General features: G+C 54.4%; 2 protein-coding genes across 4 annotated transcripts in view; one reads left to right on the top strand and one right to left on the bottom strand.

The window, feature by feature from the left end:
• PCCA (propionyl-CoA carboxylase subunit alpha) overlaps positions 1-7,708 on the top strand; it is a 381,462-nt gene extending 373,754 nt beyond the window's left edge. Inside the window, exons 23-24 of the mRNA XM_040267408.1 lie at positions 4,185-4,262; positions 7,362-7,708. Coding sequence (XP_040123342.1) covers positions 4,185-4,262; positions 7,362-7,430 — 147 coding nt within the window. The 3' untranslated portion in view covers positions 7,431-7,708. The remainder of the gene's footprint in view (positions 1-4,184; positions 4,263-7,361) is intronic.
• A 1,052-nt stretch (positions 7,709-8,760) lies between these two features.
• Positions 8,761-13,945, bottom strand: part of GGACT (gamma-glutamylamine cyclotransferase) — a 48,730-nt gene continuing 43,545 nt past the window's right edge. For all 3 annotated transcript variants that reach the window (XM_040267411.1, XM_040267410.1, XM_040267409.1), the window contains exons 3-4: positions 10,056-10,206; positions 8,761-9,725 (exon numbers count right to left, since the gene is read on the bottom strand). In XM_040267411.1, the coding sequence (XP_040123345.1) occupies positions 9,284-9,725; positions 10,056-10,141 (528 nt within the window). In that variant the 5' untranslated portion in view covers positions 10,142-10,206 and the 3' untranslated portion in view covers positions 8,761-9,283. The remainder of the gene's footprint in view (positions 9,726-10,055; positions 10,207-13,945) is intronic.

The raw sequence follows: 13,945 nt of genomic DNA on the forward strand, positions 1-13,945 counted from the left end.
ATCATTTTCATGCTTTTATTCCAAATCAAATAACATTAGTGAGCTACAGCACCTTCTGATGAATGTCTGGTCCTGAGCGCAGCTTTCAAGTCTGGACTTGAGGTCAGTGGGGGCATCCTTTTATGTTTGGAGGAGCTCTTTCTCCCCCGTTTCTCCTCCCTTTCTCCCACTGCACCTTCTTGGGGCTTTCTCCTTGCATTTGCAGTTGGAACGATACAAGTTGCCAAATGCGTTCCGGCCAGAACAGTGTCCCAGAGGGACACGTGCTGGAGAAGGTTCTGTGTCTTTCCTCTCTGGGGAGGGAGTATAGCAAACCCGGTGGAAGGATATTGGGCGCTTTAGTCAGAAATAAGAAGTGGTTTAAATCATTAGCACAACAAAGCCGACTATAAGCTTGAAGATAAAAGTCTCTGGGGAAAGAGTCCTCTGAAAATAAATGGAACTTGATAGATTTCCATATCATTTATAACTTCCCTTAATTACACTTGGAAGACTTGCCAGTAAAACTGGAAAATTGGCAGCCTATATCCATTAGAGTCATTTTGCCGACCATGGCAAGCAGCTGGCTTTACTGGATTTTATTTCCCATCACTCACAATTAATCATCAGCTGGAGATGTCTGAAACTCTTCAGCCCAGAGCCGTGCCGGGTGACATTCAGGCCTCCCAAACATGCTAAAATCTGCCGAGTAAATGGGCCGAGGTTTCTCCGCGGCTTACTCATTTCGGAGCAAGGCAGGCTCCCGCCTAATGAGTGCGCTCCGATAATCGGATGCGAATGTGAACCCTGACCCCGTGTCAAAGGAGAGGACGCAATAAGCCGGATGAAAGATACGGGATTCAGACCTCCAAACTTTACACCAATTAGACGGGGAGCGGCCAAATACATCAGGCCGAGTAGGTTTATCAAAAAGACTTGCATGAGGCTTGTGACCATTTTGTAAGCCCGACATTGGAGACGTCCTGTCACAATCACTAAGTCTGTTATGAGATGATCCACCGGTGTGTCGGGGAAGTGTGCGCCCGCAAACCCCGCGGCGGCCCTGGCCCCGCGTGCGCGCTGTCGGGTGGAGACCCGGCCGTCGAGCACCCTCTCTGCTCAGCCAGCTCGCCTCCCGGCTTTCCGAGCACACGGGGGAGATGTGGGCGGTGTTCCGTTGCTCCTGGAGCTCGGGGAGGGGAGGGGGAAAGGCACCCCAGGACGAGGAAGCTTCCAGACTGTTGAGGGGAGAGGCCTGTGTCCTGCCGCCCGGATGACTGTTGGCGCTGGAGCCCGTGGGCCCCGCAGGTCCGGGGAGTAGCCACAGTCCCAGCCCCTGTCTCTGTTCTTTGGCGTGCGGCCTGTACTGTGTTCGCTTCCCTGCCTGATTGGTGAGGGACGAAATAGCTTGAATTTAGGTCAGGTTCACGTGCGTCTACACGGTTGCGTGCCGTGTGTGCGTGCGTGCATAACATGATTCCGCTGACCGCAGCGCGTCTCACTGTTTGGTGGAGCATCAGGGAACAACTTACCCAGAGTTTTTTCCTCTTTTAGGGACTAAGGAGCAAAAAGCACGCCACAGAGCAGATTGTTGTGCGTGAGTGAGTGAGCGCAGAAGGAGACATGAATTAAAGTTCCACCAGAGAATGCAAGTCGAGGCCAGCAGAGGTGGGGGAAGAAGGAGGGAGCGCAGACAGGATGATGAGGAGGAGGGAGCCTGGAGGGCCCGAGGCAGGCGGCACTCCAGTCCGCAGGCACTTTCTCTGAAGCCCTTTTAAGCAACTCTTCTGGGCACCCTTGTCAGTCTGGTCTCCGCCCCCTGGATGACCATTGGAAACCTCCCAGGTTCATTGGTTTCTTTTTCGTAGTCGATTGAAAGACACAGCCTGGGAGAAGGCGTGGTTCTCGCTGGGGGACCTGCCCACCTCTCCCGAGTATCTCTGCTGGATCAGAGGTTGTGTTTTTCTGGTGGGTGATTGGGGACCCACCCCTTGCAGCTGCCTGTACGTCCCCTCCTGGCTGCTGGCACACAGAGCCGCTGGGACCACCAGGTCACTGGAGCCCCAGAAGCTTCTGGCCATCTCCACCGCCGCCAGGCTCCAAGGCTCTGCTTGCACCTCCAGCGTAGCCGGCTTGAGCTGGACTGAGGCTGTGGCCTGTCCCCCAGCCCTTCTACGCCCCCTGTGTGGCCACCGGAAATCTCCCAGGTCCATTCGTTTCTCTTTTCACAGTCGCATTAACTGCGAGTTCACTTTTTGGAAGATCCCGTAGAGCAGCGGTGAGGGGCTCTGTCTGGCCGGCTGTGCCAAGCAGCTGCCGGAGGGGCACGCTGGTGCCCGCCGCAGAGATGCCCGTGGGGCTGAGGACAGAGAGGCGGGCTCTGGGCACTCAGACACCAGTGAGGAAGCCCAGCTGGGCGAGGGTGCCAGGCGAGCGCCTGCAGCTCCCTCTGTGAGGAAGGAGCTCCCGGAGCCCAGAGGCGGAGAACCCATCACAATTTTTTAGACGGAACTTCCATTGCTGAATTCCAGATCCACTTCCCAGAAAGTTCCGTGGGCCCTGAGGCCGGAACCCGTGTCCCGGGTGGGAATGCTGCTGTATGCGGCCAGCCCTGGACCTGCTGCCTCTGAGAGCCGTGGTCTGGGCCCGCCAGGCGTGTGAGCGGGGCTCCTCCCATCTCGCCAGGTCCCTCCTGCCTCTGAAAAGAGAGAAAAAGGCTCTTAGGTGCTGCCTCTCGGGCTGGCCATTCTGACACCCCCCACGTGGTGAGGACAGACCCCGCAGTTGGCTCTCGGCTCTCTGGAAGGCAGGCGCTGGTAGGTCATGGAGGGCCGCGGGTGCCACGTGTCTGCCCAGCTCTCCAGCCTCCGTGCCAGCCGCCAAGCTTGGCATCCCCTCTCCTCCCACATATCCCGTGCCAGGGAGCAGCAGCCCGCCACCCAACCGGCAGAGGAGAGGAGCACGCGGGCTCAGGCAGCGCTGGTGCCAGCGAGACAGCCTGTGCGGTGCAGGGGGCCTCGGGGGCTCAGGGATCGTCGGGGGATTTTGGGGAAGGAACATTCTCAGGCACTTCTGCCACACGGGATGGGCGCTGGCGTCCAGCAGCCCCCCAGAGAGCCGGGTGCCCCAGGAGATTCAGCTCTCTCATTTTGAAGACGGGGGCTCTTTCCACAAAGAGAGGAGGAGAACGCAGCCTGGCTCCTGGTGCTGTCCCGTCAAGAGCAGAGAAAGAAGACCCAGAAGGGCCCTTGTTCACCCTGAGGCCTGGGTGGGAGTCCCAGGTTGAGCCCCAGGGGTTTATATGGCAGCCCTGCCTAGAGTTCCCCCACACCGGCTGGTGAACAGCAGTCAGTGCCCCTTGCAAGGAGGGGACAGGGCGCTAGGGGTCCATGGAGGAGTGACTCCCTCCCGGGAGCCACCTGCTTGTCTTGCAAAGGCTGGGACGGTGTCCCTGTGACCTGGATGCTTGGCTCTGGTTCCCAGCCCCCCAGGGCTCCAGACAGAAAGTCCGCCGTTTGCTATCAGCTTTAACCAGTGTGAAGCTCACACACAATACAATCACCGCGTAAGGCGTGCACCTCAGTGGTTTGGCCTCTTCACACAATCGTGCGGTCATCACTGCAGCCAGTCTTAGAATGTCGTCACCCCCAGAGGAACCCTGCACCCATCCGCAGGCACTCCCCTCCCCGCCACTGGAAACTACGGGTCTTTCTGTCTGTAGAGACGTGTTAATTCTGGACGCTTCGATTAAGGGGAAGACATTCTGTTTCTGTCACATCTCTTTGGCAGAAGTTGATTCAGAGGTTCCCTGGGGAAAGCCCCACCAGCAACACCCAAAACCTCCAGTTGTCACGGGTGGTTTTCAGATGACAACTTAACAAGGGAAGGGCCTTTGTCTGCGGTCCCCCAAAGATGTGCTTGGAATATAAAGTATTAGAGACTGTTTTTGTTTGTATTTTTGGCTGCATGGCTTATGGGATCTTAGTTCCCCGACCAGAGATGGAACCCGGGGCCCTCGGCAGTGAAAGCGCAGAGTCGTAACCCCTGGACCACCAGGGAATTCCCAAGTACTAAGAGACTCTTGCTGCTGTTGAGATTATATTTCAGAGCTTTGACGAAGACTCTCTCAACAGCCTTCCTCTTGAACGTTGTTGCGAAATTCGAATGCTTTTCACACGCCTGTCCCCTCTTTGTGCGTTTTCCAGGTAGCAGAAGGTCAGGAAATCTGTGTGATTGAAGCCATGAAGATGCAGAACAGTATGACGGCCGGGAAGACTGGCAAGGTACGTCCCCAAGGGCCAATACCTTGACGGCAAGCGGAGCCTCCACCTTGGAGTCCTAGATGTCGGGCCTGGGAGAGTCTGTGTGACGTCCGGGGTGCAGGAGGGGGTGGGTTGAAGAACAATTGTTCTTCACCTTAATGTCTTTCAAATTAAGGGGTCTTTAATTTTTAATGTTTACATCTGTCTTAAAGGCAGTGAGTTATCTGAGACGTAGGTGACCCAGCAGGGAATGGTTTTCAGAGATTGCAGAAATTAATGCAACTCTTCAAGATAACTTCTCCACAAAGAGAACAATTCAATTTTAGATCAAGAGGAACTGAAAGGCCCACATACACATGTGGGACTTCACGATTCAGGGAGGGGGGAAAAAAAGAGAGCGGGATGTATCATTGAGATTTGTTAAAACTTCTTAAATGTACTTTCTGTCGAAGAAAATAGAAAAGTCCTTTTAAGCGTAACTTCATCATTCTTCCCAACTTGAAAGGCACCGTTTATAGCAAAACAGTGCTTTTCTGAAGGGTGTTTTGCTTTGGAAGCACCGCACAGCGGAGCGAGGCATGGCTCATGTGTGGGGACAGCAGTGTAGACCGGCCGTGTTCTGCGCTGTGGTCACTCCTGGGAAGGGCACTGGAGCCTTGGGTACGGTGGGTGTCCTGGCAGAGAGGTACTGTCAGCCGCCCGTGGAGTTGGCGTCAGACTCGACCTCCGTCTACCTTACGCAGAGCAAGTGAAACCCGTGTTCAGGGGCCAGGCCAAGGGGGACGCCCAGTCCCACCCCAGCCGGGAGGACAGAGGCTCAGAGCCGGGCCCAGCTGGAGGGGGCCTCGGACGACTGCTCCCAGTCTCCTCCCAGTTTGGGGAGACTGGTGTGATCTGGGCTCCAGGGGAATCCTGCTTGCCATACCTGATTGCTTTCTAAGACGTGAATGAGAATGTGTTGGTTTGTGTTCCTGTGAAAACTGTTCTGTGCGTTCCTCGGGATTAGTTGACGTTTACGCTGCACTGTTGTCACGAGATGTCCCTTTGTGATGAGAACCTGGCCACATTTGGGGGATCCAGCATATGTGTCTGATGCACGCCAGGGGCCAGTGTGCCAGGCTGGGGATCTGATCCTAAAATGAACGCGGCCTTAGCTCCCTCAGGGAGCCAGGAGCCCGCCCCGCGCGTGGTTGATGTCTTCAGGGCCCAGAGTCTCACGGGATTCCCAGCTGCTGTCAGGGTGCTGAGGGGCTCTAGATGAACCTGCACCTTGGCCCTGCCCTGCCTGCTCAGTCCTGCCCCCCAGGGCGGAGGAGCAGGCCCAAGCCTGCCTGGGGCTGGCGGTTCTTGCCCTGAGAGGCCAGTTTACCTCCCGGGGCCCGGTTCACAGTGGAAGCAGGCCCTCTACTCTTGAGTCACAGCATTATGACGGACACAGCTGTCAAAACACCAGAGGCTCCAGACCTTAAAAAGCAGCCAGTTCATTTTAGTTGCTCAGTCATGTCTGACTGTTTGCGACCCCCTGGACTGCAGCACGCCAGGCCTCCCTGTCCATCACCAACTCCCGGAGTTCACTCAAACTCATGTCCATTGAGTCGGTGATGCCATCCAGCCATCTCATCCTCTGTCGTCCCCTTCTCCTCCTGCCTTCAATCTTCCCCAGCATCAGGGTCTTTTCCAATGAGTCAACTCTTCGCATGAGGTGGCCAAAGTATTGGAGTTTCAGCTTCAGCATCAGTCCCTCCAATGAACACCCAGGACTGATCTCCTTTAGGATGGACTGGTTGGATCTCCTTGCAGTCCAAGGGACTCTCAAGAGTCTTCTCCAATAGCACAGTTCAAAAGCATCAGTTGTTTGGCACTCAGCTTTCTTTACAGTCCAACTCTCACATCGTACATGACCACTGGAAAAACCATAGCTTTGACTAGACGGACCTTTGTCGGCAAAGTAATGTCTCTGCTTTTTAATAAGCTGTCTAGGTTGGTCAGAGCTTTTCTTCCAAGGAGCAAGTGTCTTTTAATTTCATAGCTGCAGTCACCATCTGCAGTGATTTTGGAGCCCAAGAAAATAAGTCACCGTTTCCATTGTTTCCACATCTATTTGCCATGAAGTGATGGGACTAGATGTCATGATCTTAGTTTTCTGAATGTTGAGCTTTAAGCCAACTTTTTCACTCTATTTTTTCATCAAGAGGCTCTTTAGTTCTTCGCTTTTTGCCATAAGGGTGGTGTCATCTGCATGTCTGAGGTTACTGAAAAAAAGCAGCCACTTCAGTGCAAACAGTCCCATGGAACAAGGCCTTCCAAGTGTTGCTACGTAGGTTCTCTTCTTCCCGAAAGGCCCAGGCTGGAACTCAGGATGAAGGCCACTCTCGCTACCACAGGCCAGGGCACCCGACCCACAGCTGTGGCCGTTTTGCCACTTGCTCAGACGGCCAGTGACTTCTAACCTTACGCCTACTTCTAACCTAATTCATCCTCACATCCAGGCAAGAACCACCAAGTCAAGTGGGCTGTCTAGTTTTAACTGTGAATACAAATTTGGGAAAGCAAAAGCTGACTGAAATCAGGAGAAACCGGGGCACAGAGGTGACGTCGTGGGAGCCACAGCTTTTGGCCCACATTCTGAGAACTTCATTTCCCTTCACAGGACGCTTCGGATCAGGCCCCGGCACTTCTGCTGTTGATTAATACCTGTTCTGACTCTTGGATAATTGTGTGCGGGGTTTGGTTTTGGTTTTCTTTTTTCCTACCATTAACCGTGAGGGAGCATTTCTCCAAACCTGAACCTGAGAGAGACAGGAGGCGGGGGTGGAGACTCACCCAGCATCGTCCTCGCTGGCCTTGACCCCGGGGTGCCCGGTGCAGAGGACTGCAGCAACATGGGGCGCAGCGGCTTCTAGCAGCCGCGAGGATAAGGCAGGGCGAGGGCCAGCCCCACCACGTGAGGACGCCCTCAGCGAGGTCCCCTCGATGGGCCCCCACCGCCGGCCTCCTACCTGCGCTCCAGCACCTGCCCGGCTGCGCCTTCACTTCCAGACCTGGACAAGACTGCTTCCTCCTGGTCTGCTTAGTAATTCTTACTCTCCCCTCTTCTTTTTTTTCTTTTTCAAATTCAAGGTGAAATCGGTACATTGTAAAGCTGGAGACACAGTTGGAGAAGGAGACCTGCTCGTGGAACTGGAATGAAGCCTTTATAGCCTTTCAGTCATCACCCAATTTAATTAGCCATTTGTATTATTATTCTTTCACACTCGATTTATTCAGGCGTTCGGCAGGAACACCCCTGTGCGGCAGATTTTACATGGTCATATTTACTCCACATATAGTCAAAACCAACGTTCTGCCAAAAAAATCACCAATGGAAATTTTTTATTGATATAAATACTTGTACATATGATTTGTACTTCTGCTGTGAGATTTCCTAGTGTCCAAATGAAATCAATAAAACTGAGCATTTGTCTAAATACTAGTTTGCCCTTTTTTTGCATGAAGACCGTGTACATAAGAGGCTACGGGCTGTGCCTGTAGGCTTTAAAATACCAGCATTTCATTGGGATGCTTTTTAAAAATGTATATAAATCCCAGTTCTTTGCCTTCAGTTTCATTAAATGAGCATTTGCCACCTTGTAATCTCATTACCTGTTTCATCCTGCTTGAGGCCCTGAGTCCCGCTTGTGGTTGGCTGGTCATGATCTCCGGAAGCCCAGACAGCACTCATGGTGGTCTAGCAGTGAGTGTGGGTCCCCTGAGCCCGTGGGCATGACCCCCCATCCCTCCCAGGGCACCAGCGCGAGCACCCAGTCAGGGTTCCCAGGCCCCAGTGGTGGTGGTGGGGCTGCAGAGCCCAGCAAGGGATTCCCATCCTCTCCTTTTTGTTTTTGTGAAGCGAGTTTCCAATTATGAAAAAAAGGGCTAAAAATAACAGTCATGCTTCTGGAGCAGATGCAGTTAGCCATCTCAGTCTACTATTAAGTCGACGCGTGAGCGAGCTCTCCCGACGGAGAACGAGGTTACCCGGACCAGCAGCTGCACCTTCATCCGGGTCTGGAACTCTCAGGATGCGCTTCCTGCTTGCTGGTGAGTGAGCAGAGGCAGAGTCGTGCGTGGCCTTGAGGCCACCCTGACAGAGTGTCAGATGGAGATGGGTAGTAATTGGTACTCCATGCCGTGCTAGAATTATTTTGAGTGCTGTTTGTATTTGGAAGCCCAGCTTTTTGTCAGGCCTGAAGAACTAATTACTAATGCGTTAGTTCTTCTCTGGAAAGCTCCTCCCCCACAGCAGCTCCCTTCTGGGGCAGGGCTCCAGTGAGCCTCTCTGAAATCGGGGTGCTCAGCTGCTTTGCCGGCAAGTGTGTGCTTGCTATTGTGCTAGACTAGGAGGAAAAGAACCTGCTACCAAACAGACTCAGAAAGAGGGCTAACAGTAGCACCAATACTTTCATATTCAATTTCTCAACTTGATATGATCTTTAATCATCATGATGTCATACATTCAAAAGAACTCTAAAATACAGCATGTGTTTCTTGAGGTTCTTTTATTACATTGAGATGTCTAAAATCAGCTTTAAAATTTTTTCTTTTCTCAGTGCTACAGGTCAGAATCAATACAGCAGGGCTGTTAAAATCTAGCTGTCACACAGACTTGATATTCATTTTAAATGTTATCTTCAGATTAAAGCAAAGCAAAGAAAAAAAAAAACCAGCATAATCAGAAAAGCATGATAACATGAGTTTTCAAATGTCATTTAGGGGAATTAAAGTCCTTAGTTTTTCTCATCTGGTACATTCAAACCCAAGATGCTCTTTAAGCAGCAAGCAAGAAAGCAGCATAGTGAGACAGATTTCAGAAAGTCTTTTGTTATCAGTACCTCCAAATTATTTGGGAAATCGGCTGCCACTGAAAAAGAGGTGTTCTTCCCCGCCCACCCCGACAGATAAGAGTATTTGTTTCAAGCACCCGTTTCCAGGGGCTTTATGGCGCCCTCGTTCAGCGAGTGCGGCCCCTCGGGGCTGGTCCCGGCCTCCCTTGCCCGCGGGGCTCATCTGTTTTCCCGTGGGTTGTAGCGGAGCCCATGCTTCCCCTGCGAGTCGTAGTCGTCGAGGTACGGCAGGTGGACCCACTCGGGCGGGTAGGTGGCCGTGGTGTAGACGAAGCACTCCAGGGGTGCGCGCGTGCCCTCCAAGGCCACGTGCAGGCGGGTGCGCTGGTACATGTCGGGGCAGCCCTCGAACTCGTCCAGGAAGCGCATCATCGGCTCGTCCACCTCGTAGACCTCACCGGCCACGCGGTGCCCGCGGCCCGGCAGGTTCAGCAGCCGTGGGATGTTGTGCTCGCCCGCGATCACCAGCGGGTAGGGCTCCAGCGTGCAGGCCCGGCCCCGGAAGGCCGCATGCCCGTGGGCGCCATCCAGCAGGACCTGGTGGTTGGGCTGGCCTGTCTTCAGCGTCCCGTACACGAACACGGGGGCCAGGCGGCCGGAGCTGCGGGCAGAGAAGACGGCGGACAGGTCAGGGGTAGGCGCAGTCGGCCCCGCTCCCCAGTGGCCTTCCTTCACGGACGGGGTACCGGAGGACGGGCCGGCTTTGAGATCAGACTTTCGGAGGAGACAGGCTGTTCGGGGCTCAGGCCCCGCAGGGCTGCAGGTTCGTGAAGTTAGTTTTCAATGAAAGAACTTGAAACAAATATTACAGAAAAAAAATGAGAAGCACACAAATATATGCACACATATAGAGGTAGATATGTATGTGCTGTGATTAGCACATACATGGCACATACGTGTGTGTGTATGTACACCTGTATAGAATCATCACCTGTCATCGGTGACACAGGTTGCTCCGGTTTCAGCGCTCAATTTACATTCTGGCCCGGGCATGACGTTAACCGCACCTCTCAGCATCCCTTCCTTCTCCAGGGCCCCCAAGGTTAAGGATGCCAGCCTGGGACTCAGCACAGTGACCTCAGCTGCAATGGAGAAGGTACGTATTTACCCACTCCTGGGTCTGAGCTGACTCCATTACATAATAGACCAAAAGTGATCAAGTATAAGGGATTCACACAGAAACAGGGAAGTTCAGTGGCCAGGCCCCTCATCTGAGGCTGGCACCTTGCTGCCCTGCTGGCCCCCAACCCACCAAACACTGCAGGACTCAGCCCTGGTGTGCCAGGCAGGCCCTGCCACCAGCCATGTGGCCGGGTGGCCCTTGGGGAAGCCACACTGAACAAGCAGGACGGGGCCTTCTTCCCAGCAAACAAGAGCCGGTCTGGGGGTCCAGGCCTTGCCCCATCTCTTCAGGGTGTCTGCAGCGGATGGTCAGAGCCCACGAGCCAACACGGCTGCCCCTGCCCACCCTGTGGCCTCAGCAGCCCGCCTTGCGTAGGGCAGAGACCTGATAGAGCTCAGCTCCAGATGGCTCAGGGAGGCCAGGCTGGCATTGGGGGGCGTCGGGCGGCTGTACGGGTTTGAAAGTCAGGGTGTGAATGAGAACTTGGACTCGGGGTACAGGGGAGAGGGGACACAGGCCCCCTACTGCTGAGGGACAGGGAGGGAGGGGGTGGAGTGCCTGGGGAGGACCGAGACGGCGGGGGGTGGGGAGAGGCGGGAGGAGTGGCAGGAGGACCAGCCAGCCCCACCTTCCAGCACATTCTGCAGCAGCAGCTCCAGGTTGAACCCAGATACATGCCCCTGCCCTCGCCAGACCATCCCCCAGAACCCTGGTGGCCCGCGGCCCGGCCCCCCCCCAGCCTGTCCTAGGGCCCCAGCAGGCCCTCACCCCCTTCCCAGGTGACCTCGGCCCTCCGGCCCCCTCGCCCCGGCTTGCTCTCTCCTGGCTCCTCCTGGGGACCAGAGAACAAGAAGGGCCGCGAGGGCGCCGAAAGCCACCCAGGCCTTCGGGGCTGAGTCCCAGGTCGGTGAGGACTGGGGCCACACAGCTGGGCCTGGCTGGCGGGGGACTGCTCCCCTGAGCCCTGGGGCTCTAGCGTCTCTTCCTTTTATTAAAGTCGCTCAGTCGTGTCCGACTCTTTGCGACCCCCGGACTATATAGTCTGTGGAATTCTCCAGGCCAGAATACTGGAGTGGGTAGCCTTTCCCTTCTCCAGGGGCTCTTCCCAACCCAGGGATCGAACCTAGGTCTCCGGCATTGCAGACGGGTTCTTTACCAGCTGAGCCGCAAGGGAAGCCCAATGTGTCCATAAAGTGAAGTAGTCAAGTAAGTTTACAAGAAAAATAAAATCTCTACCCATTCCCACTCCCTTGCAGAGACCCGGTTAAGCCTTTCAACTGTTGTATTTGCTATTTATTAATATCTCCACATTGTTGGTTGTACCGCAGCTTCCTGATGTTTTAAACCATCTGCCTTCCTACCCCAAAGCAGGTGAGCAGTGTTAGGTTAATGGACAGACTTTGGAACCAGGTTGCCTGAGTTAAAATCCTGGCTCTGCCACTTAATCAGCTGTGTGACCTTAAGCAAACCACGTCACCCCTCTGGGACTCGGTATCCTGCACTGTCAGGAAGTGGTGTCAGCCACCTGCCTCAGGGGACTACAGTGAGGTGCAGCAGTTCACGTCGCACGCTCGGTGAGTCTGGTTAAATGCGCCTGTCACTCGGCCCCACTCCTCCAGCAGGGCTCGCATCACAGATCTTGGTAAAGTCCATGTTCAGCTCAGCATCACAACTGTGTAAACACTGCCCTCGGATAAAGCACAGAGTGTACTATGATTAATTTCCTTTCTTGGACAACTTTTTGTTTTTCTTGGAATTAAAAATTGTTTCAGCTATTTTTTTCTTCTTTTTTTGTGCTTTGCTCAAGTTTCTCTGACAGTCTTTCGGCCTCATGATTTCTGGAAGCGCCGTAAGAATCCTTTCCGCCCTGACCACCCGTCGCCTCTGTTCTTCCCTGGGGCTGTGGCTCCGGTCCCTCCTGCCCCAGCCTGGATCTGCGGTGCCCCGGGCTCCCCAGGCTTCTCCCAGAGCCCCATCCCTGGGTCCCACGGCGCCCTCTTGGTTGACTCCCTCATTTGACTGAAGCTGCTTCTTTACCAGCCTCAATTAATAGTGTACATAGGGTGAGAACAGAGGATGAGATGGTTGGATGGCATTACTGACTCAATGGACATGAGTCTGAATAAACTCCGGGAGTTGGTGATGGACAGGGAGGCCTGGCATGCTGCAGTCCATGGGGTCGCAAAGAGTCAGACACGACTGAGCGGCTAAACTAAGGATGAGAATTCTAGAAAGAATTTCCTTCAGAACTCTAAAGGCATCTCTTCTTTGTCTTCTGATGTCCCAAAGCCACGCTGAGCTGTTCAGGGTGGTTGGGACCCACAGTCTTTTGTACAGAACCAGGCTTTTCTCTCGGGAGGCTTCTAGGGTGGTCTTCTCTCCCGTGGATTGTGAGGTCCCATAGTGAGGACCCTCCCTGCGGGTTTTTTCCATTCATTGTGCCACAGATCTCTGTCTGAAGACTCATCATCGCGGATGCCGGGACCCTTTGTCCCTCCCCTTCCTTCCTGCATCTCCAGAGCTCAGATGGTGCATAACCCAGGTGAATCTCCCAATTGTCTCTTTGTAGTCTACTTTACCTTCCAGAACTATTATTTTTAAAACTATTTTATCGTCATATTTATCTCTAGGATCTTTTTCTTGTTCCCTCATGTCATTATCATACTGTTTAATACCATCTCTCCTCCTTGGGAAGATGTTAATTACTGTGAATTTCTTTAAGTTTTTATCTTTCCCTGTATTGCTGCTCCTTCTCCAAAATTCCTCTTTTGTTTCTTTGAGAGGGTTCCTTCAAATGTCTCAATAATCTTTGGCTAGCCTTTCACGTTGAAAAGTGAGACGCCCTATAGGAAACTGGTGGGGCGGGGGTGGCAGTGGCTGGCAGGGGGCCTGGCTAACCACTGAATCCCCAAGTTGGCCTTTCCCACCCTCCTGGTCTTCAGGGTGCCCCCTCAATTGCGCCCTCAGCTGGGCCTGGTCCCCCCAGTACCAAGCCTCTCCGGACAGTAACGCACCCTTCCCCCTGCTGGGGAGAGGGGCGATGGGGGTCTCTGCTCCCTGCACAGACTGACCCCCCCCCCCACCTTGTCCTCACCCTCTCGTGTCCAGGGCCCTGGTCGGCTGGCTCCCTGCAGGGACTTAGGTTTCTGGGCCCCTGGGTGCCATCAGCCACCACTTGTCTCTGAGCTGTCTTCCAGAATTGCAGCCCCCCTCCCATCATTTGTCTTTAGGGGTAACGGCAGTGGCATCTGGGGACAAAGCAGGGATAGAGGAACCTGTTCCCTCTGCTGCATCACCCGGCCCCCCATCACAGGCCCTGGGGGTGGACAGGAAGGAAGCAGGGGCTGCTTGCAGGGAGGGCTGGCAACAAGAGTTTATCTGGGTACAGGGGACATAAGTGTGTCACCAAGGTCGCCAGGAGAAAGCCAGTGATGCAGCAACCGTGGGCACCAGAGGGGCTGGTGGTGGGGACCTTGCTTCTGCCAGGCCCGAGCAAGGGACCAGAGGCAGCGGCTGCGGGAGAGGGCGAGGCCGCGCGGTGCTCGGTGGGCAGCAGGCTGCGTGCCCCAAGGCCCCAGGCTGAGCCTAGGGACACACAAGACACCGCCTGCCCGGTGAGAAGGCCAAGGGGAGACAGACATGTTGACAGGCAGCTTCAAACAGAGAAGGAGCCAGAAGGGAGCAGAGAGCGCCCCTGG

Source organism: Oryx dammah, unplaced genomic scaffold (assembly GCF_014754425.2).
Source record: "Oryx dammah isolate SB20612 unplaced genomic scaffold, SCBI_Odam_1.1 HiC_scaffold_24, whole genome shotgun sequence".
In the NCBI taxonomy this organism is placed as follows: Eukaryota; Metazoa; Chordata; class Mammalia; order Artiodactyla; family Bovidae; genus Oryx; species Oryx dammah.